At 39.0% G+C, this 25,161-nt stretch overlaps 1 protein-coding gene across 1 annotated transcript; it reads left to right on the top strand.

Annotated features, from left to right (window-relative positions):
* ythdf2 (YTH N6-methyladenosine RNA binding protein F2) lies at positions 1-24,654 on the top strand. The gene is made up of 6 exons (XM_079833784.1): positions 1-238; positions 403-427; positions 2,052-2,131; positions 4,403-6,025; positions 11,973-12,035; positions 20,953-24,654. Exons 1-6 carry the CDS (start codon positions 212-214, stop codon positions 20,974-20,976), a joined length of 1,842 nt encoding a protein of 613 aa, XP_079689910.1. The 5' UTR covers positions 1-211; the 3' UTR covers positions 20,977-24,654.
* Positions 24,655-25,161: the final 507 nt, after the last annotated feature.

Genomic DNA, 25,161 nt, shown 5'->3' with positions numbered 1-25,161 from the left:
CGGCCATGTTGAAGTGTGGAGGAACTGCAGCCCGCCATTGTGTGTCTGATCTGAAGCTGTAGCGAGAGAGCGAGAGCGAGAGAGAGAGAGAGAGAGAGAGAGTGCGAAAGAGAGAGACGGGCGCAAAGACTCTAAAAACACACGCATTTCCCGTTGACTTTAACCCGCAAACAAACGCGCAGTATAACACACAGGCTCCGAGGAGAGAGAAATGTCAGCCAGCAGCCTTCTGGAGCAGGTAAACAGAGGCACTTTGTGAACATTGAGCAGAAGTGGCGTCGAGGCGGGTTTTTTTCTCTCTCGCAGCGCGAGTTCAGGCCTGAGCTTCATATAAACCTTCATTTATTCTCCCTCTTTCCTCTCAAAACTCACTCCTTCATGAATCACCTGGACCCAATCCAGAGACCGAAAGGCCAAGCAAACAAAGGTAGGTGAAGTGCTGGCATTCCGTTTTTGCGCTGTAACAAGAGTCTCGTGTTGGTGCTGCTGTTAGCAGGCCGTGTGTTCACACCAATTTCGCTATTAAATCAAGCGGCTAAACCTGCTTTAAACAATCTCACGTGGGATTAGAAGAGAAGCGGGTCTTCTAGTAGAGGGTTGGGTTGGGTTTAGTCTCACAAAACTGACAAGAGCTTGGGTTTGGAGCCCATGCTAGTTAGCCGCTTAGCACAGGCGAATAGTGAGGCCGAGTCCAGCTGAACGCGTGACACACACACTCAAGCACCTGAACACCCACATACAGTCTGCTTCAACACTGTTTTTAGGTGTTTACTTCAAATGTGCTGGTGTAAGTGTCCCACATACCCCTAGATCAGCATCCCTAGCATTGGGCAAGTGGCGGGGGCTTAAAGATGCTGCCGGGAAGAAACTGTTAAGGGGATTTTCAGCACCACACGAAGTGTTTCAACCTTTCACAATCCAGTTACGTGTTGAATCAGAACACAGGACCACGTGTATATGATGTGAGAGCTTTTAATACTTTTATTTTAGTCAGTTTTCAATTCAAAAGTATTGACTGTTTTGCACACAGTATTAGTACAATTTAAAGACTCTTCCTGTAAACACACAGTGACTAAATACTAAAACATAGCCAGTATGATCTTAATAAAATACTTACTATATAGTGTAAGATAAATGCAATACACTTTCAGCAAGATGTAAATGAAGACTACACTGGTACGCAGAACATTAATAGTCTAGCATTTCAGATCGCTGTCTGGTTTCTGATGTTCAAATATACATTATGCTGTTGTAAATGAACACCTGCATTTGATCTCTTTCTCTGACATTTTAGTAAAATAATAAAGTTTTTCTGATATTTGCATAATGATGAGGCTCTGTCTTTACTTTGTGCCTCCAACTGTAAAGAGATATTGCCAGATTGTCATTTTCATTTAAAATGAGGGGATGCTTTGTTTTATTCTAGCTATTTCTTTTGAGTTTGACAGTCAGTGTGATGAATCTACATGTTGAGTTCAGCAGCAGGTGCGTTGATCTGATGGTGCGTTCAACTTTTATACTTTTGTGTGGTAATAATCAGAGTTCAGAGAACATGATAGACAATGGATGTAGCATCTATAGCTGATGGTAAGGAAGCTGTTGTAATGTAGGATTCTTGTTTTGTGCATTTAAAATAACTAGCTAAGTTGCCTATACAAAATACAAAAGTATTGTACAATTACATTAGTGTGTGTGTATCTGAGCAATTCCGTTTACAGCACGTTCAAAAATGTAATATAAACTAAAATGCAGAACCACACTTGATGTGAACTCTATATTTACGATTGTGTGTGTGTAAATGGTACTTTGTCATCTCGCTCTGACCTGATTTGAACGCACCTGATTTTGTAATTGACTTTCCAACTCGTAAATCCAAACTTCCCAGGAGGACTTGAACGTACCATGGGGTTTGTTCCTTGGGAAGCACACCATAAGTTCCCAGATAAAATATCCAGCTTTGGCTTATGTTTATCACATCCTTTTTTCATTAGGCTGCTGTAAAAAAAGACAAATTGTGGATGCTCTCTGACTTTGTTTCTTTTGTTTTCCAGTGCAAAACGGAGCTGTTTCCCAAAAGGATACTTTGAATGATGATGAGTTTGAGCCTTACCTGAACGCTCAGCCCAGACAGGTAGGTCTTGTTTCAGAGCTGAACAAAAGAAAGCACCCATAGAGACAAAGAGCAGGGCTATTGTTTTTGCTGCCTATTCTCTTGAGGCTTCGTTATGGCCTATAATTGCACCCTGGTCTATGGGCTTTGTTTTCTTATTGGGGTGTCATTATGGCACTCTACACTATGGCCAAAGACTGTTTGAGAGTTGGTTAGAGGTGTGCGGACTTAGGCAAGTCATCCATCATATTATTTACATAAGCAGATATTTAGTTGCGGTCTAAATGTTTGTGCACATTAAGTCTTAGGAAATTGTGCAAAATGCTGTACAGTTGTACCAGGAAGTGATGAAAGGTGATTTAAGGAATGAAATAATTATCAAGAATTACATTTGTTCCTGTCCTGAGACTCCAGACATTCTATAATAGAATTTCATTCAAATGGATAATTTCCCAATTGATCAATCCTTGCAGTAATAAATGCTCAAATGGCGGGTTTTCTGGCAATGGATGTCTTCTCAGAAAAAATGGGACACAAATGAATAAAGGGTCTAGTATTCACTCTGTCAATGGAATGCTGGGATCCTTTGTAGGGAATCTGTGCCACTGTTGCTTTCACAAAGCTGATTGCTGGTTTTGAAAATATGAGCAGGCTGTGTGCCTGAGGGGGTCCCGGTCCTTGACCAGTCCTAAATGATCTTCTCAAAGCTCAACATTTCGGTGGAGATGTTTTAGTGCAGATGTTAGTACAGTCTTAAGTTGTGGTTAGCAGGGCTCAACAATAAAGATTGCCTGCAGGCACGTTTTTTTTTTTTTTTCTACTACTTTTTTTATTTTTTATTGTACACTGATTTTTATAGCAAAGCTGAACTTATGTTTTTTTTATTTTATTTTTCATCAGCTAAGTAATTTATGTAGCTGTGTACCAGATGAGTTTTTGTTGATATTGCAGAAATTACATTTTGGTTGTATCATTTGCTTATACACTACTGTTCATCAGTTTAGAGATGTGTGTGAGAGAGAAAAAATGTTTTTGATAGGGGTGGGAATATCTTGGCACTTTTTGATTCCGATTCAGAGGGCTGCGATGATGAATCGATTATCGATGCATTTTTTTTTTTTTTTTTTCTCACTTGGTACTTTTAAAGCAAAGTATTTGTAATGACCCATAATGAATTTACTTCTAATATCTTTTAATAAAACAAATGGAAGTGATTTTACAAGTCAACATGACAGGAAGGTTACATTTCCCAGAATTTGTCCCAACATTGCAAAGAACCAAAAGAAAGTGTCTGTAGTAGCATGCTTGTAGTAAATTTTTACAGACTTCAGCATATTCTGAATAATTAGTAACATAGAGCTATGCTTATATATATATATATATATAATATGATTTTTTTTTTTTACACCAATAAATGATAGTCTAAGACTTAAAACTAAATGCTGAGCACAGACTAATTTTTTGCTGTATACCATAATCAAAAACAGCTTTTGTGAACTGAACATCTGAACACTAAATTAACATCTGCAGAGAACCGACGCAAATTCTTGACCATCAAATTTGCAATTTTTCTGGTCCTCTGGTTGGCAGCAACTTACCGGTACAACCAAGCGTTGGAAACGTGTAATATGGTTTGTCGTGTTTCAAAAATATTTTAGTTTAGTTTGACAACTTGCTTATAGTGTGGCTCTTGTCCAGGTCATTTTCCGTTTTAACTTCATAGAAGCCAAACTGCTTCCATACGCTAGCTTTTAATGCAGAGGGTGCAGGTCGGATTTCTCGCTCAGCCATAATGCGTCTCTGTTATGTGCACGCCACAGACGGTCCGGGCGCTGCACTTCCCGCGCTTCAGAGTTGCGCCTTTAGCGCTTCGTCATTATTATGTTATCAACATTTCGAAAATCTTTTTTTTACATTTGTGAATCGATTCAGAATCGTCCGCATCGCGATGCATCTAAGACTCAAACTTTCAAACAAGACTCAAGTTCTTGTGCTTGCTAAGTTGGCATTTGGTTAAATCTGTACTACTGGCCTGACTGTACAAGCAGAATACATTCTTATTTAAGCACTTGTTAACCTCACTTCCTGCATTTATTGGAGTAACCTTTTACTTTCTTTCAAACTAGCAGTAATGTTTAGGCTAAGGGGAGAATATTTGGATAACTGAATGACTTTTATGGACAGTACATATAATTAACTCTCCACTGCTTTTATTTCGTACTTGTTTGCATTTTCAACCTGTACAGCTGACGTTGATCAATATGAAGCTCATATATTGTTCTTGTTTTGCAGAGCAATGCCTATACGGCCATGTCCGACTCCTACATGCCCAGTTACTACAGCCCCTCGATAGGCTTCACCTATTCTCTGAATGAAGCAGCATGGTCTACAGGCGGTGATCCCCCGATGCCTTACCTGGCCTCTTATGGACAGCTTAGCAATGGGGAGCACCACTTTCTCCCGGATGCCATGTTCGGCCAGTCTGGGGCACTGGGGAACAACCCTTTCCTGGGACAGCATGGCTTCAACTTCTTCCCCAGTGGGATTGACTTCCCTGCCTGGGGGAACAGCAGCTCTCAGGGACAGTCCACACAGAGCTCAGGTTACAGCAGCAGTTACGCCTACGCTCCTAGTACGCTAGGAGGCGCAATGATCGATGGACAGTCTCCCTTTGCAGCGAACGAGCCGCTCAACAAGGCCGTCGGAATGAATAGCTTGGATCAGGGCATGGCGGGGCTTAAGATTGGGGCTGGGGACATGGCACCAAAAGTTGTTGGTTCTGGACTTCCCGGGGGGCCACTGAGTCAGGTGTCCGCAGCTCCCACCATGCCTCCCGCCTCCATGGCTCCTGCAAAAACTGCATCTTGGGCGGACATTGCCAGCAAGCCGGCCAAGCCACAGCCTAAGCTGAAAACCAAGCAGGGACTTGGTGGGACAAATCTGCCACCACCCCCGATCAAACATAACATGGATATTGGGACTTGGGACAACAAGGGGACTATGCCTAAACCAGCAGCGCCACAGCAGACTTCCCTGCCCACTAACGGACAGCCGCCCAATCAGACGTCTCCTCAACCAGGTGCTACTGCCGGCGGGGTGCCTCAGCTGCCCCTCAGCAATGGACAGCTAGGACCTCCTACTGGTCAGCTTGGTCAGCACCCTCTTCCTCCAGGTGGCCAGCCAGGGGCTGTCCCACTTTCAATATCCCAGGGCCCTCCCGCTCCCCAACCCTCCCAGCCAACCCGCTGGGTGCCTCCGCGCAACCGTGCCAACGGCTTTGGGGATGCAGCAGGTGGACCTGGCCAATCCCCTCCCAATTCAGGAATGGGTGGTGTTGCTGTGCCAGCAGAGCCCCACCCAGTTCTGGAGAAACTGCGCATGGTGAACAACTACAATCCCAAGGACTTTGACTGGAACCCTAAGCATGGTCGCGTCTTTATAATCAAGAGCTACTCTGAGGACGACATCCATCGCTCAATTAAGTACAATATCTGGTGCAGCACAGAACACGGCAATAAGCGCCTGGACGCTGCGTACCGTTCCCTGGCCAACAAAGGGCCCCTCTACCTGCTCTTCAGCGTGAACGGCAGCGGGCACTTCTGTGGTGTGGCTGAGATGCGATCGCCCGTGGACTACAACACTTGTGCAGGCGTGTGGTCGCAGGACAAGTGGAAGGGCCGTTTTGATGTGCGTTGGATCTTTGTGAAGGACGTTCCCAACAGTCAACTGAGGCACATTCGTCTGGAAAACAATGAGAATAAGCCGGTGACCAACTCCCGTGATACACAGGAGGTTCCGCTGGACAAGGCGCGTCAGGTGTTGAAGATCATCGCAAGTTACAAGCACACCACCTCCATTTTTGACGACTTCTCACACTACGAGAAACGTCAGGAAGAGGAGGAAAGTGTGAAAAAGGTAACCTGCCATGGCCTTGCACCATCAGGAATATAAAGCTGATCTATTATCCAGTTCTTCAAAGTTCTTTTGCTGATGTCAATTTCAAAATGTTAAATGTCAAAATTTGTCCGTTTGTTTTTTTGCATCTGAAATCATACCTTTTTATGCTCTTAGAAATTGAGTTTTTTATCCACTAGAGAGAATCACGATTGTTTCCTGTCACATACCCTTTTACTTAAGAGAAACCCTTTTGATGTCTTAAATGCAACCTCAAATGTTGCATATTGTTTCTACAGGTAATGGAATTGCAGATTTTTGGTTTGATTTACAAACAGCTAGATAAGTATACATAAAATTTGTTTCCCTCTCATCATTTGCAGAGTCAGTGGGTTGTTCACCTGAAAATGAAATTGTCATTTTCTCTCATGTAGTTCTAGAGATGCACCGGTCGACCGGCCATAATCGTTTTTGCGTTTTATCTTGGTCGTTCTCTATTCCGGACTTGCGCACAAACTGTTTTGCAATAATTTCCAAAAATGTAATTTGCATGGTAATGATGAAGTCTGTAAACGGGATGTTAACACAGGCCAGAGACTGGAAACTGTGAAGGATGCAAAAAGGAGAAGAGACGCGCTAACAGCAAATACTATAACTGTCTGCTGTTTTTGTCTTGTGCTGACCATTCTGTTTTTGCTTTGACTAATATTAACATTTAATCTTATTAAATCAAAAAGCAACTGCTTATGCTACAGTGTGTGTAGCATCTTTGTTTGAATCATTAAATTCAGGCGATGCCTCAAAAAAGATCTGTAGCCATTTAAAATTAAAGATTATTTTGGCCTGTTAAAGAGCAAATAAACAACTTAAATTTCAAATTTACTTAACGAAAAAAAAAAACATCAGCAATCATAATCGGCCCATTTGCTTGTGGATTAAAAAAAAAAATAGGTGCATCACTTTCATTCCAAACCGGGATGAATTTTTGCTGAATAGTTTAGTCCATGCAATCAAAGTTTGAGGTTCAGTCGTTGTATGGACAAAAATAATTGAAATATTCTTTGTTTTGCTGAAGATGGTCATACAGGTTCGAAATAAGTACATTTTAAGTTTTTATCTGTGGAGTTCATACAGTTTAACTTTAGAATTAAATATTTGAATCAATTTCCCTCTCAGCTGAGTTTTTTATAAGTAGGCCAGTGTTCACCAGCTTGAATCTCTATAACCCCTGTTTGACCAGAATGTATGTCAGATGACGGTTAAACCCACCTTGAAAAAAAAAACCCAACCACAGGTAGCACACCTCTTGCAGTTACTCTGCATCAATGCAAGAGAACATCAAGTTACTTGACAAACATTTTCCTTTTCATTGCCACAATCAAAACCTGTTTTAAATGGCACACAAAGACTAACATAATATATGGGTGTGATCATGTGATTACTTTTATTCTGCATTTTCTTGAATTGATTGAATTCTGTTTTACTTTGCTGTGTCTTTGTTTGGTATAGTATGTCTTTGGCTTGGTGTTAATTTATTGTGGTGACCAGCACTAAGAGTTACCTGACCCAGCATGTAATTGTTGAAACCAATGAAAGCCCCCCCCAGATATCCACTGCTCTTTCTTAGTGTTTACACCAATGCTTTTTCTGCTGTGTGTGTGGTGCTGCTGCAGGAGTAATTTTTAGAGAATTAACTTCTCTACCGTGGTTATGGATGACATGAATTATGGCTGTAAAGCTCCAGAGTAGTGTTCTTATTACAATTCTTGTTGTATTGCTGGGCAGACATTACCAGTTTAGCTCACTGAATGTTGGTAGGAGGGCAGTTCTGTTTGAATAAGATGCAATTGCTTTATTGTGAAGTATTGCTTACTGAAATAATACATTTATAAAGAAAACGCCTTCAAGTGAAATGTTCAAATTACATCTTTTATTTTTGCCTGTTTTACCCAAGAAATGCTAGCATTGTGGTTCCCTCTCACCTCCTTACAATAGATACAGACTTGTTTGACATTGGCTCTGCAAAGTTTTTTAGTGCAGAATGACTCAGAATAAAGCCCAAAGGATACTTCGTTTTTTTTTCTTCTGTGTGCGCTAGGTTGTGTACAGTCGACCGTGTAGCCTTTCTAAGTATACTAAATGTAATAGTGTGAGGTGGATCCTTGACCAGTGTCTATTAGGGATGCAACAATAGTTAGTCCACGGTTCAATACATACCTCGGTTTTTAACCACTGTTTTCTGTTCGGTTCTGATGGCTTGTCACATCAGTTTTTTGCTCTTCTATTCTTAAGCGACAGGAACAGCAAGAGGTTAAGGAGAAAAAAGACTTTTTATTGCAATATTTCATTATTTTACTTAAAAGACTTAAAAAACCTAACTTAAACTTAAAACTTTACCTTAAAAAAAAAAAAACTTGTACATGTTCCTAGTGTATTGTATAATATAAAATAAATATATATATAAAGATTTACACTGGCAGCTTGGAGCAGTACAGCAGCATTTAAGTATGAAATTGAATGAATAAATGTAAAAATAAACCACTACATAGACTTCACTATAAAATATACATTGATTCTTAGCTACTGTTTAGTTTTTCTGTCAAGAGCAGTGAGTGATTTTCTTTGTCTTCTGTTGTTGTATTAACATTAAAGGGATAGTTCACTCAAATGAAAATTGTCATCGAGAAATTAATACAGGTTTAGAAACATATTAGAGTGAGTAAATAATAACATCATTTTAGAGGACCGCGTGTTCACTAGGCTGCGCTGTAGGCTTGCTACGATAGTCGGACTCAACACCGGTTACATCACTTGCCCACCGTGGCACCCCCCACCGTCTTTGATTTTTTTTATAGTAATAAAATAATTTAGTTCAGTTAGAGAACAGACAATACAAATAAAAACTGAACGTATCTGCTTAATAAAGCAGGATCCGACCGCGAGTCTCGGCAGCGGCAGCAGTCATTCATAAGATTTAAGAGTGAGGAGCTGACTGAGATGATCGCGGAAGATTTGGTTTCAAAGAGAAACGTAAAAAGCGCCTATTTAAGGGAGTTTGTCATTTGTTTTGTTGTTGTTTTTCATTAAAAATAATAGGCTAATGAACCCACAATTCAAGCAACCAGCAGCCGAATTGGCGCTAATTCAAAACCGAAAGTAAAGTGTGCACGGCCGCACAGAGCGCGCATTGTTTACTTTCGCCTGGCTCCGCAGTGTGAGCCTCCGCGCTACACTGACTGCGCACATTTAATTTTTAAAATTTTTTCGTGCGGGCGTGTCGAGTATAAACAAGACTTTACGGACGAACTGTTATTCATTCATGGCGTGCATCTCAATCATAGACTGATCAATGCTTGATCAGCGCCCTGACTACTGAACTAGGGAACTGATTGAGACGCACCCATGGCTTCACACAGAGCACGCATTTACAGACGAGCTGTCATTCACGGTGTGTGTGCACTGGCGCGTTTTCAGTTCAGAGCGGTCGTGTGCATGTTACTTTCGATTAGATAGAATTAGTGATTTAAAAGCCTCCGCCGGTGATACCGGTATTACCGGCGTTGTCACACATCAATTAACCGGTGGGAAAATTTCCTCACCGTCACATCCCTACTGCGCTGCTGTCAATTTAAGACCTCCGTGCATCTAATATACAGACACATGCTGATTCTACTTTCACTTTAGACATAACCGACTGTGTTTAATGTTAACCTTTTGTGTATTAGCGCAGTGAGACTACTTAGTCCCGTAATCGCGTGTTTGACAGGCGTTTAGTGTGCGCGCTCGGAACAGCGCTTGTTAAAACCGTGCATAAGCACGCATTTTAAATGTTTCACCGGCAAGGCTTAAACGCATGCAAATAATGAACTTTCGTGATTGTGAATATCTATAGTGTTCCGTGAGTATAACTCTACCACTAACGTGTGATGTGAATGTATGTCGCATTGTTCAGTATTGGGATGGAGGCAAATAATAGAATTTGTAGAAAAATAAGTAATTAAATGCAAAACTGCAATTCACAAGCCCATATTGAACTGTGAATGCCGCAACGAACGGTTCAATATTATATTGAGAATTGTGGCATCCCTAGTGTCTATGCTAATTTTCTCCAGAAATGACCAATAAAAATTTATTTTTTATTCTTTTAAACTAAAGTTGTGGCCATCTCATAACCTCCTCACACAAGCACTCGTCAATGCAGGCGCCTATTGTGTGTGTACAGCATTTTATTGTTCTGTTGTCCACCTTTTGGAACAACTGATTTAATGCAAAACAAATTCAATGCGCATGTGCGAACTGCGCGTACAATATACTCTTTTCCGGACCCTTGCGTTCTCGTAAAAACTGAAGTATGCTTTGGGCTTAAAAGAGCACCATTTCAGTTTGTTCTCTTGCACTCATCACTGTCCCGTAGAGCTGCACGATTAATCGCTAAAAGATCACAATAGACCCTTTTCACATTTCCGGGTTTCTCAGAGCGGAAGTCGTCATAGTTGGGTTAAATATTATAGTTGTGAATGATAGAATACATTAAAAAAAAGTGCCCATTTGCTCAAATCGCAAAAGAAAAATGCCCCACTAGGGATTTCACAACTTTTAAAAAGAGGGAAAATATTGTGAGATTGATAACGGCAGTGAAAAGAGAGAAATTTTATTTTTTACCATCTCTCCCATAGACGCTATTACTAAACTCCCTCACAGCAGCAGTAACTTTTTTTTTTTAATTATTATTGCAATTTGATGACTTGGTGAAAATACAAAAAACGTTGCAGGATTTACGCTCTTGATGACCGTTAAAACGTGTCATCACAGTCTGTGAAAAGGGTCTATCTCGATTCAAACACCCATGTGATCTTAAATCACAATGATTCACTTTCTATTAACTTCAATCTCAGCGGAACATTAAAATTTGCGTTTGTGCTGCAGCCGCTGACCCAAAGAGAGCAGTTGCCATGTATAGACCTGAAACTGCCTCACAAACAGTCCTTTCAACCACACCGTATCGTTATTTCTGGTGCAAAATTCATATCACGGAAGTACTTCATCAAAAGGTCACGTCATTTTAATAGATGTTCTGACAAAATGTTTATTGTTGTTGTCTATTTAAAAGTTTAATTTGAGACATTTTTAATTGGTTTGAATGTATGATTCAATGACTCTTATAAATCCTATCATTACTGGATGAATCGTTTTTGATCGACTCTCTTGAATGAATCGATGACCAATGCATTTTTAACCATCACCACCTGTTGTGTAACGGTGTTATTGATACAATGGTATTTTAAGTACCAAGTTGATTTCAAAAGGTCATGTGCCCTATTTTGATATGCTGATATCAGTGTTTACATGTGAACTAAACAATTTTTTATTTAATTTTTTTATAAATGTCTCAGTGCTTCTGTGTTATTTAATATGAATATTTGTAACCCATAATAATACTGTGGTTGAAAAGACTGTGAAGCTGTTTCATCCCTATACAACTGCTTTCTCTGGATCAGTGGCAGCGCAAATGCAGATTTGAGTTTTTCTGGTTGTCAAAGGTTTAATAGACACGGGCGAATCTTTGTAATTTTAGGAACGAGATTGCTTGGGTGTTTGAATCGAGATCGCAATCTTTCAACGATTAATCTCTCAACTCTATTTTGAAAGTAACATGGGGCATCAAATAATTATTGCGTTGATTTTTATATTGTTACACCAGGTGGTGATAAGTCACTGTTAAAATAATAAAAAAATAAATATCTCTTAAATTATTAAATTTAGTAAATTCTTGTCCAGTGATGAGTAACTGGACATTTTAAATTGTTTGGTCCAAAATGGTTGATGTATTAAGGGATGACAATTGTCATATTGCAAATCAATATTAGGCCTAGTAAACAAATATTGTTGTTCTCTTTTCTTTTGCATTTGAATTATTGCTGTTTGGCATTCCAAAAGGATTTGACTAAACTATTTCTCTCTTGGACAGGTGGAGGTTCAGGGGAGTGACCCGTACACCAGTAATTCCAGTCGGAGCCACTACAGAATGCAGGTGATTTTTTTCAGATTCGTCCCTTGTTCATACTGTCCTCTATCTGTCAGCATGCTTGTAAATGAGTTTATGTGAGCTTGTAAATAATAGATGTCGCCTCTGTTAGTTTTGGCGGCATGCCCTGCCATTAGACATGTTTGTAAATTAGTAAAAATACGTGTCCTGTGCTGGCAAAATGAGTTGCAATGAGCAAATTTAAAAACATTACAAAAATTAAATGTATTAATTAAAATATATTACAAAAACCTTTAAAAAGGATTTGTTAGAATAGTCCATAATCAAAGTCAATTTTGAGAAATCGAGTTTGTTTTCTGAAGGTTCCAAAAACAAAATACCAAACCTTAATCTCTGGTAATAACACCAAATTTGGCACACACCATGTCAAAACCAAATATCTATAGGAAAAATATATATTAAACTTTTTTCTATATGGGGAGGCTGCAGACCTGGAGCAGGCAGATGTACGGCCCAGGCAGTTTTACACCCCTGTTGTTCCTGACACAGCCAGTAGGGGGATATACGGTGTAATGACAACATTAAATCAAGGTTATATTGTCCATAGACATTGACTAAATGCGTGGTTTTTGTGAATTTAAATATAGACTACAGTGGACCTAACATATGAAATAAAATATTTTTGGAAAAATGTATATTTAATAAAAATTATTTTATATATATATATATATATATATAAATAAATAATATAATCTTATTTTTTTATTTTTAATCCATTTGTTTATGCTCTAAACAATGTAATGACATGCAACAAATACAAAAAGTTGGGTGTCAGGAGGATATATAATTACATTGTCCATCTGATCCAACTATGTGTATTATTCATTTCACAAAAACAATAAATACATGCAATTCAATTGGCTCTCGTATGGCTATATAGACCAACAGTGAATTAGCCTATCTGCAGATATTTTAATCCGTAATGCTGGCCATGACACTGTCTATCTGATATATTAATGCAACGTCTATATTTAAATTCACAAAAACCACGCAATTAGTCAACATCTATGGACATTAACTTATTGTTCGCCATGTATTCCCCCTACTGGCCGTGTCAGGAACAACAGGGGCGTAAAACTGCCTGGACCGTAAATGTGCCTGCTCCAGGTCTGCAGCCTCCCTCTTCTCACTTTTTTCAATTCCACAATTGTTTGATTAACATTGAGACAGATAGCCCATAATAACACCTACCAGGGTTCGTACGGTCATGAAAAATCTGGAAAAGTCATTGAATTTTAAAGTAGCAATTTCCAGGCCTGGAAAAGTTTAGGAAAAATAAATAAACTAGAAAGTTTTGGAAAAGTCATGGAAATTTGTTTAAAGGTCCCGTTTTTTCGTGGGTTTTTTTTTAAGCTTTGATTGTGTTTACAGTGTGCAATATAACATGTGTTCATGTTTCACGTGTAAAAAAACCCCCAGTATTTTTCACACAATTTACTTATCTGTATACTGCTGATTTCACTGTCCTCAAAACGGCTTGAAAGATTTCCCTGTTCTATGAAGTCCCTCCTTCAGAAACACGTAACGAGTTCTGATTGTGTCAGCGGTTCCCGTGTTGTGACAGCAGCTTAGCGCGCACGTTGCCCGGAAAGGTCACGCCTCTTACCATAACAGGGATGCATGCGCTCATTGATCTCTAAGTACAGCGTCCCTGGGAAAGCCAAACAAAGGTGATTTGACTCCGGGATGAAAATAACAGTGTCTTGACGACATGGCGACAAACACTATACAAACGCAACACTTCCTCTTCTCCACGCGGGAGCAACAAGACCACGCCCCCTTTTTTGCGTATTCTTGTGGGCTGAGGTTAGTCATCAAACTGTTCTACTGACGTCATTAAAGCAGGATGTACAGGGATGTAGTCCAAACCGGCCGTTCGCTGTAGTTAAATATATTATTCGTTTATATTTTTTATTTTCAAAATGTAGGCTATTTAATTGAGATTGAGGTGTATATATACCTCAATTAAATAGCCTACATTTTGAAAATAAAAGGCTCAAACATGCGTGTTTATTTTAGTAGGCCTACTTCCGTCAGTGAAACAACATACTACAGCCTGTAAAACATTTAAATAAATATCTGTAAATAATCAAAATATAAATATTAGTTAAAGAAAAAAATTGTTTATATTTCCCCACAGACGTGCGTCTTATGCCTTATCCCTTGCGCTGAAAGGGATGACACGAGCAGGAAAGAAGCATCGTTTTCTAATATCTTCATGTTTTCTCCTGATGTTCTTAAACTGATCGGCTACTTGTAGTAAAATGTGAAGAACGAAATTATCTTCCGCAGGGTCGAGAACTTAAGCTTTGTTTGATTATGCGCTGTGAGAGAAAGCGAAACTAAAAATCTCCGGTGTGTATGAAATACGCTATAGGCTACACAAAAACCTGACCAAGTCTAAAAGCTAGCACAAACTGTGTTAAATAAATTAAAGTTTGAAGTAAACTGTATCTGTCCTACTCCGTTTTCTACTTTACCACAGTAAATGTGAATATAGCTACTCCTAAATAAATCAAACAAGGAAGAAACGTTTAATCCCCTGTGAGAGACGTAAATGAGGATTTGGGTAAATAAATAAGAGATTCCATGTCCAGTAGAATAAAATGGAGTAAACCTATTGTTAAATTCGTGGAAAATCGTGTGACTAGATCGCAAAACGCAAGCAAACTTAAATTTGGCTCACCACACAAAGCTTCCTCTCTCGTTCCTTATGCTTCCATGGCTGTGATGTAACATTTAATTGCGAACCTATTATTTATTTTGTAAATGAAGCTTTGTGTTTCACTTGTATGACATACAGTATGACATACTTGTGTCATACTATTCACGTAAAACAGCTTCACATACAAAACAAAAAGAAAGTGTTTTGTCCGCCCACCGCCAGTGCTCCTGCTTAGTGGACCTGCAACTTTACATTCTCCTATGCGCTGATTTACCAGCCCAAGAGCCGATGGCCCCGTTTGACGTTAGCTAAATATTTCATAATTTAAGCAGGATTTGATGGCCGCATTCCTACACTTATAAAACGCAATTCAATGTGGAAGTAATCCAAGTATTCAGAATACGTTACTCAGATTGGCGCATGTAATAAACCGTTTTCCCTTATTCATCGTGTCAGGCTGTGTTGCGATGTGTTCATATCGCGATGACGATGAAAATTCGATGTATCGTTCAGCCCTAGTGCGCGCGCACTCTGACTGAATTCTTACTGAAACTCGTGATTTCTCCTGCCATCATTAACAACAAAGTGCAGATGTAAGAGATTTATTTTGGAGTGTCGTCAGCTTCCGTGATTTTAACGGGAGCGTTTGTGAAAGCGCTTAAATTCGCGCTTGACCCAAGTTATGGACAGTTTCATGATCGGTCACGTTCTCTGCTCCCTTTCTGTATTATTTATTCCCGGTTAATATAATTTATTCATCATGCTGGTAAGATCACACAAAGTCTTCATTTTTCTAATGCATAAAAATTTGTAAAAGTTTGTAAGATTGTTTTATCTGTGTAGTCAGAATATGACGTGCAGTTTCCCCAAACACAAAAACATTTTATGTATCTATTAATCGACTAATCATTATTCGCCTACAATATCAAGAGCATATCAATAACTGCCAATGACTCTGTAAAGAGTTCCTGTTCATTTTATAATGTGATTAACATTAAACAGTCTGTGTAAATAAACATTTTAAGCTATTTCAGATGCAGCTTCTGTTCCACCTTTGCAGTGTAAAGATGGCTTTTGTTAATGATACAATTTTATTGGTAACAGTCTAGTATTCTGATTGATTTAAGTAATTGGTTAAATTGAAGTATTTTACAAACGACAACAAAGGTAATCATTAAAAATGTTACTTATAAATAAATAAAAAGCTCTTGGAAATCAATTGCAAGGAGCCCCTTAATGAAAGTGAATTTCTGAACCTGGCATGGGGGAACGTCTGGCATTTGCAGTTTGTATAGGTGTAAATTGCAGAAATAAAAAAATAAAAATTCAAATAGGGACGTTATCTTGTTAAACGGGTGATGAACGGAGAAATCAACTTTACCTTGGGCCTTTGATATATAAAAGTTCATCGTGATATAAGAATATCCTGTAAGTTTCAGAGCTGGAAACGTCCTTGTTAGTCAAAGAAAAGCTTTTATTGACACCAGGCCCAGAAAACGAGAGCTCTCAGAATATGTCGACCACTGATGTCATAGGATGCAGAAACACCGCCTCAACAGATAAATATACACGCCTGCTTCTGTAGCCCCGCCCACCGACTCGTGGAGCTAAACGGATCACGCTACCAAGCTTTAAACATACCGAAGAGAGTAATGCATTGCGCTGTGCCTGGTTGTGAAAGAACACAGACCCTGCATAAGCTTCCTTTGGATTATAATAATAGGAATGAGTGGTTAAACGTTATTTTTAATGACGTTCCAGCTTACGTGGGAAAGACATTGCACGTAGGTTCATTTCACCGGATTCGTTTAGAAATAAGAGACTGGATTTGCAGACAGGATGAGATTACATGAATGCCAGAAGCTAATCACTAATGTGAGAGAAAATGTTTTATGTGATTTTATTTGATCTGTAACAATGCAATACTGTTACATTGTGTACATGTCTAACTAAACTTAACTTAACCACTGTCACATGTCAGCCCACCGTCCCGGGGCTATGTGTTTTCAAGACGGGCTACCAATACATATCATCATAAATAGTGAAATAACATTCCTTTCTTGATGTGCGTTCACTCTCTTGACTTGATGTTTGAAGGAAAAATACAATCGCGGAAGTTTTGATCATGCGTTGGTGCGCACATATATCCACCGATGGGGCGGGCCAAGTAATATATAATAACATTCATATTAATTGCGGGTGGATGAGAGAGAAATCGTTGTTTGTTCCGGTTGCCATTTGTCACACACTTTCAAAATAATGCCTCACGCGTACTCATGTGGGAGCCGAAGCTCATTAAATATGCAAAGCTTATCCTATCCTACCCATGGGCGTTTACTTCCAAGTCTTCAGCGAGGCACGCCCATCAAAACCGACCGTGCCTTGAGAGAGCCTCAAATCCATGGCAGAAAATAGCCTATTACTTATTCATTATGATGTTTTTGAATGTAAAAACCACGCAAATGTCACAAGTAGACCTCGGACAACAGTATAAAATCATTTAAAAAAGCCAGTTCACGACACCTTTTTAATGATTGATGGTTTTCCAATTAGATGAATGGTAAATACTAGGAGGCAAAGCTGTTTTAAAATCATCTTCGTTACCCAATTTTGTATTCCAAAAGTTTGTCTCTGGCACTGCCACCTTGTAAAGTTACTGTCAGTGTCACTGGACACTTTTATTTACTTATTTATAAGATGGTGCCTCCCATTGATGTGTGTTAATTAGGGATGCTCCGATCGATCGGCCAGAGATTGGTATCGGCCGATAATTATATTTTATGACTCGATCGGTACTCACTAACTTGGCCGATCTCACGAACCGATCACAATTTGATGACGTCATCAAGTGAGGGGTAGTAGCAAATGTTCAAACGATCGCTTTGAAGGCAGAAGTGGAAAACGGTTCCATGTGAACAGCAGTTGAACACGGGTCAGTCGGTCCTAAGGGATGGGCGAATGCCGTTCAGAAGAATAGCAGAGTACGCAGAGTGAGCTGATGCAGGGAAAGTGCATGATACAATTTGTCCTAAACATGACACATGCTTTATATTAAGGGCTTTAAAATAACTGGTAAGATATTGTTAACGCGTAACTTATAGTTTAAAGCAGCTTGTCCTGTCACTGTCAGACACTCTGAGAGATACTTGTGCTGACAGACAGATAAATACCTGCGGTGTTTAATCCGTTGGAAATGTGGTGCTTTCCTCAGTGTCTCCGCTCAAGGTTCAGGCTTATTTGTGAATTTATGATGTCATCAGCGACTAGTGGACTCGACTTTCATCACATAAATCACTTAAATGTTCAACCCCTACTGTATATCAGGATCACGCGCTGTCTGATGCGTCTTTTTGCGCACGCTTTGGATCTCTCAGTCAGCATGAGTAAGATCTTTTTATGTTTTATTTTTTTACATCAGCATGAGTTTGAAAATCACATTTCATTGGTTCAGACTCATGCCATCGAGAATTTGCTATGAATATTCATAAAGTTAGAATGCTGCGCTTTAAAACGATACTTGTGCTTAAGGGAAGCGCCAGTCGTCAAGAAGCAAGCAGTGGAGTAAAACGGCATTTCTCATGAACAAGGGAAAGGTACTCCTCAGAAAACGTACAAATAAAGATACTTTTAGATGTTTAATTGCTATGTGGAGCATTGGGATTGCTAGACGAGGGATTAAGGCTAATTTATACTTCTGCGTCAAGTGTACGCCGTAGTGTATGTGCGTAGCCGGAGCCGTCGTGAGCATTTATACTTCTGCGCTGTTGTCCGCGTCAATGTGCAATTACACATGCAGACGCTAGTAGGCAGTGTCCTCGGGCATGTTGGTGTAATCAAGAAAACAGCCGAAGAAGCAGCTTGTTGTGTAGAATCTGTACATTCATGTCGGAATATCAGCAGCAGTGAGAGAGCGGCTTTTCTTGCAGCTTGAGTTGTTGTATCTAATACAAATTGAGCATCTCAAGTTGATTAGTAAAGTGAAATAAGGCGATCTGGCGCTGGAATGTGTTTGTGAAATCATGCAGAGCTCGTGGCCGCTGTTTTGAGCAGCGGTGGCTCGAACAATCGATGGCTGTTGCGGAGACTTAATTCACGAAATGTACCCTAATGTATCCCTGTTCTTGATATACAATTACTGATTAACATCTTTGGTTTTAATGAGAAAATAAATAAACTATACTCAGCGGATCTATGTATTTATTTACTACCATAAAGAATCGCTGGACTACAAAATATTGTTATAGCAGATGTAAGGAACTTTCATCCAATTTCTGGACACACACACACACTCCTATCGCAGATTTATTATTTATTTATTGACCTGAGGGAAGGGTTCTGGCAGACCAATCACAGCGCTTGCGATCCGCGTAGAATTGACGCGTTGTTACATTTTTGGAGAGGTGCGCATCAGGGTACGGCGTATCCAACCCGTCTGTGCGTAGGGTACGCCGTACCACGCAGAAGTATAAATTGGCCTTTAATGAGGTCAGTGTGAACCTCAAATTTGACCAAATTGACGTTTATCCCGTGCTCTTTCCGACTCCTTTTTCCAGCACAGGATTACATATGTTCTGATAACATGGTTGGATGGATGGATGATGATTTTCAGCAAAGATGCTTTAATTTTACATTTACGTTACAAAAGATTTATATTTTAGATAAATGCTGTTCTTTTAAACTTTCTATTCAAAGAGTCCTAAAAAAAAAAAATATTTGCTGATTTCACAAAAAAATCTTAAGTTTCCCAACTGTTTTCAACATTGATATGGATTGTTTGACTGAAGTACAAGCTGCAAAAAAAAAAGGAATTACATTTATTAAATGGGTTTTTACAGTATTTTTTATTTAAATAAATGCAGCATTGATTAGCATCAAACAATTTTTTTTGTAAACCTAAAAATATTACGGACCCAAACTTTAAGTGTACTTTAAATCATAGATTTTATTTGCAAATCAAATGTCTATTTTAAAGGTGCGGTGTGTAGTATTTATTAAGATCTATTGACAGAAATGCAATGTAATATACATAACTATGTTTTCAGTGGTGTATAAATTCCTTACATAATGAACTGTTATGTTTTTATTATCTTTAGAATGAGGCATTTCTATCTCCATACACCGCGGGTCCCTTACAGTGAAATCGCCATTTTTGCACCGTCATGTTTCTACAGTAGCCCTAAAAGGACAAACTTCTATACCGAGCACTAGTCGCGCCCTCCGACATTTTTTTTTTTTTGTGTGTGTCCTGTGTCGGCCCCTGTAGCTTCTCTAAATGCTTCAAGGGATGGGTGAGCGTTGGATGATTGCAATTTACAACCTCACCACTAGATGCCCCTAATTCACTCACCGCACCTTTAATTTATCTATTTTTAGACTTTTGTTTTTCTTCTAATAAGATGGTAATTATTTCTTGATTTTGAAGAACCGATATTGATTTCTTAAATCCCAAGAAACAATATTTTGTAGTGTACTTCCCTTCCGACAATCGCCATGTTTTGTGCTTTGTTACTTCTAGTATGAAAGTCTCCACTTTCAAATTCTGTCAACTTTATTACAAAACTTTAAAAAGAATTACGATTTTAGTGCTCTCTAATGGGGTGCGACAGAGCGCTTTAGCGCCTCAGTTCAAGCAAAGCGCACATCTCTGCCACATTACTACTAGTTACAGCATGAAATAAACATAAATGAACATCAGAAGGTGTGTTAAAAGATACAGTACAACTTACCGTGATCTGTATCCTGTCTTATGTCTCAAGCAACTTATAAACGGTGACGCAATGTTCCTCTTGCCTAAGAAAAGCCATTCAATGTCTGTAAACTCGTTAGTCAGCTTAAAACATTTTGATAAATATGCACCATATTGTATTTTTACTTAACCTGTTTTTCAGAATTAAATGTTGTTTGAATAAATCGGGCATGTTTTTATAAATGTTTATTAGAATTATATTAACTTTACTATTATAAAAATGCAAGTATTCACATTTAATATTATAGTAATATACCAACTGGGGATCCCTGTATAGAATTTATTTATTTTTTTGTCTGAGGAAATTTACACTGTACCTGATAGGCCCCAATTTAGTCAATATCGAATTGAATCGTAAGCTTGTGACTCAAAATCAAATGGTGAAATTTGTCAATGCCCAATCCTATAATATTGAATCTTTACAGTAATTGCTGTCATAATGACCTCTCTGCATCCATTGTTTACAGTTGTTTGTTTATTCTCTCTTCCAGGATCGTCAAGGACGTGTGAAGTAACAGACACCGCTTTGGGCAAAAGACTGACAGGCCCTATTTTCTCTCCCCAATCTTACAACCAGATATTTTCAGAAATTATTTTGGGGAAGATTTAACCAAGGATTCAAAAAGAGGAAAAAAAAAAGAAACTCAATGAAGACTCTGATTTCTGTTGACCTAAAAGACTTACTTCGAACTTGTAGTAAAAGAAAATGACACAATTATTCATAGGACTACAACTTAATTCTATAGGATTCTAATAGTGAACCCAGTACTTCCCACTTTTTGGTCCCATTTTTGTTCTGCTGCCTCTTTTCTCCTGAATAATTTTTTTTTTTTTTTTTTTTTTTTAGAAACATTGGTTTTTACAGTCCCAAGCACAAGGCTTTGCTTCTCTATTACTATCTTGAGGATTTTTTTTTTCTTTTAAACAAACATTGAGTTCTAGTGTGCCTGGATCCTGTATAGGCAGTCCCCCCCTCATTTCTCTGTTAACCCCTCCTTCTCTTGGAGCTGAAACCATCCAGTCAGGACGTGCAATGATCGTCGCCTTTTCAGTGGATGTTCCATTGTTGGTTAATTGGCCACTAGTCAGTACAAGTCTCATTAAAAAAAAAAAGTTTACCAAGATTATAAAGTGGAAAATTGTAATTAAAAAAAATCTAATGAATGTTCAGTTTTTTCTTTTTCTTTTTTTTTTTCTTTTTTTTGTGTTTGGCAGGGGATGGTAAATGGACAAGCCAATTTGTTGAGTTAAGGCTTTTGCTCATTGGATCAGTTTTATAGTGTACAAAAGGGGGCTGTGTTTGAGAGTTGTCAGCTTATTTTCCATTTACTCCTTTTTCTTCTGCAAGTTAAAGAAAAATTGTTGCAATGGGCTGCTCTCCTCCCGTCTTTTTTGTTTGTTTTTTGTTCTCGTCTTTCTCTTCAGTTTCTTAAGTCTGCATTGAGCTGGGCCTTGCACCCTCTCTTTCTCATAATCAGTTCATTAAAAATAAATGTGGTATACTCGGCAGAACTTGTGTGTTGCATTTTCCCCTTGTTTGACTAAATACTACGTCATGCACTAACCTACGTCCCAAAACAGCCTGGTCCGCCCTCCACCCAGCACCCACACTCCTCTCCTACACTAGCTGCCTGCGCACTTCACCCCTCCTCCTTTGTTCATGTCAGTGCATTAAACAACTGCAAAACTGCTGGCATTTAGCAGTGTCGGAATAAAGATGCTGCCCAAAACTTAAAGTGTGTTTGCTTTCTGAAGAAGTGGATTGATAGTACAATTGAAATTTGGTGTAATGGTATCTTTTCTCATTGGCACGCTTGAGGGTTTGCTTTACCTGTATCCATGGCCATCTGCTTAATTGTCATGTCACACACAATGTGTTTATTGTCAGGAAGCAGTGTCAAACGTTTGAGTGTTTGCCTCCTTATTGAATCAATAGTTGGGTTAAGTAATGTGAACAACCTTTTTTTTACTTAACATTTAAATTACCCCTTAACTTAGTGGTTGAGTCAGGACTCAAAGAAAATGCCGCCTTTGCTATTAAAAAGCTCTGGAGCTGAGATTTCCAGGGCTGAAATGTGGTTTTTGGTTCAGATTTTCTCGTGATTTCCCATGAAACCATTTTGTTATTTTAAACATTGTAATAAGAAATACGGTGCTGCTTTTTTATCTGTACTAATTTTCTCTATATGACGAGTATGATCATGATTGTATGATTTTTATCTGCGCTATTGCTTTACCTGTTCACTAGATGGAAGCACTTTCTTAATTGGCCTTTCGATGGCGCTGTTTCCACAGCCAATCTGAACGTATTTTTTGTTTTTTACCAGTGTGTACACAAAGCTTGTATGTTTTAGAAAATCGCTAAATTCTTAGATAATCTTTTTCTGGGAAATTGAGTAGGGTGAATTCAGGGTGATTGGGACACTTTTTCCAAGTCATCTCAATGGCAAAAAGTGCATGTCGGTGTAAAGGGATGCAGTGGGTATGGGATTTGTAGTGCACCCACTGCATCCCGTTACACCCATAGACACATAAAATACATTTTATGTTTTTGGTTACATCAGTATCCTACAATCACAGTGGGCTGCGTTCGCCAGGCAGACGGGTTAATCCTAAAATGGCGGCTCCATGTAGAATTGAACACGCTTGTCCAACAGGGGGCGGTAAAGCTTCGTTTTCCATGCTCCTGCCTAAACTGGTGTGAACGACCCGTATGATTGAAGGAAAATGTCGCACTTATGACATTGATTGATAATTTTATGTTGAAAAAATGTATTGTATTCCGTTAATCTGTAACTAGAGCTAGGCCTACATCTTTCAACAAAATATCTAGTTATAACCTAGATCACTAATATCTCTTTAAAAGCATAGGCCTAGGTCATCCAAAAATCCATACAAATCTGTCATTTTCTTTCATGTTCCAAACCTGTTTGGCTTCTCTTTTTGTTTTATTTTGTTCTTCTGTGGAATATAAAAAACTTAATGAATATCAGCTTTTTGTCCATACAATGATGAAAGTCACTGGTAACCAAAACTGTTTTTATTATTATTATTAAATAGAAGAAAACAGGTTTGAAACTATATGAAGGTGATACAATTATGACAGATTTTTTGGGTGAACTGTCCCTTTAAAAATCGAAGAGTTTCTTAATTCACATTTTCAGAAAAGATACATTTATGCATGTGAAGAAAGACGCAAAATGTTTGTTTCTGTATAAGCATTTATTTCTGTCTGAGTTGACCTCACAATCATAAGTCAAAGAATATCACATTGGCCTACACACTCACAAATGTGTCAAATACAGCCCATATTTTGAAGGTTTTGTGACCATTGTTTTGTATTGCATTTCAGTCTCCACGACATCACCTTTATGAGGTAAAATTACCAGACATTTCACCCTGAGTATCGGACCATTTAAAATGCAACTATCCCAACGGTTTTGAGCTTGGGTAATTTGTCAAAAGGTCGCAGTGTCAGTTTGGTCACAGCCATCAATCAATTAAACCTTTTAATTGATGACAGCACAGTAAATGTTTACAGGAAGCCTTATGTGTATGAATCAGTTTGGGTAGCTATAATGTATATGTTTGAGTATCTAGTGCAATTAAAAATATAAGCCTGTCTGTGGGTACTTTTGAGTGTGTACAGGTTTGGCTTCACTTGTGAGGGCCAAATATCCTCACTTGGGCTATATAGTGAAATATTATGACATTTTACTGCTCGTCATTAGTTAAAAAGGTTTATAAATCGGCCAAAATGTGTTTTATTTATTGTTTTGTATATGATTCTGTGATGGGTAAGTTTAGAGGTTGGTCTAGGGGTTGGGTTATGTGATAAAAATGATAGTAATTAACCAAAATAAGTCCAATGTCCTCACTATAGTGAAACAAACGTGTGTGTACACGGGTGATTTTGGGGGTGTTTTACGTATGAGGGGGGAATAAGATGCAGCACATGGCTCAACCTCCCGTCTGTCTATATCATGCCGCCCGAGGGGCCCTTTTCTGACCTCGGCCTCTTTCTCCCCAGGGACCCCAAAACCTCTTGGGATCCCCAGACAACATAAAGGTGGGGAGGGGGGGCGGCACGTGTCTCTGAGACCGTTGATGCGGTGTGTGTTTAAGACAGATGCAGTCTAGTCTGTCCCTGTGTCTAATGTTCTCTGAAAATAAAGTCTGCTTAGCTTCACAGCAAATCTGACGGAGGCCTATACGTGTCTGCTGTTGTGTACATTATGATTTTGTGTAATAAAAACTGGGAGGTGCCTTAGGTTTTGAAGAAATTCGTAAATTCAAATTTATCTTTGGATGAAAAAGGCTAATATATAGGGTTATCTTGCGTCGTTTTGGATCAAACGCTATACCAGTGCAGGCCATGGACAGTCTGCAGCGATTTTTAGGCTTTAGATCATATCCGTGTAGCCGCTGATAACAGGCTGCACCTGAATAACAAAGAGAAGCAGGCCTGAACACAATCAGTCTCGGTTTTAAGAGCAATAGATTATGTGAATTTCCGATTTCGGTTCTTCTTGTAGCCTATCCCAGACAATATTATCGCTTTTTCTCCCGCTGCCGTCCGGATTGTGTGCGGGGTGAGGGGCGAGGAGCTCGCGCTGCGTTTATCAGTGTGTTGACAGTCGAGCAGCCGCATGCGTTCAGCGCATTATCAAGAGCGCGCGCGTGTATTTTTGCCATTAGTA

Source organism: Gobio gobio, assembly GCF_949357685.1.
Source record: "Gobio gobio genome assembly, chromosome: 13".
NCBI classification, from domain to species: domain Eukaryota; kingdom Metazoa; phylum Chordata; class Actinopteri; order Cypriniformes; family Gobionidae; genus Gobio; species Gobio gobio.
This window is presented reverse-complemented; position numbering and strand designations above follow the sequence as displayed.

Bases quoted from the DNA above. Each gene is read 5' to 3' on its own strand.
- ythdf2 (XM_079833784.1), top strand. From the start codon at position 212: ATGTCAGCCAGCAGCCTTCTGGAGCAG. The intron at 6,026-11,972 runs GTAACCTGCCAT...TCTCTTGGACAG, and splicing joins AGGAGGAAAGTGTGAAAAAG to GTGGAGGTTCAGGGGAGTGA. The intron at 12,036-20,952 runs GTGATTTTTTTC...TCTCTCTTCCAG, and splicing joins GGAGCCACTACAGAATGCAG to GATCGTCAAGGACGTGTGAA.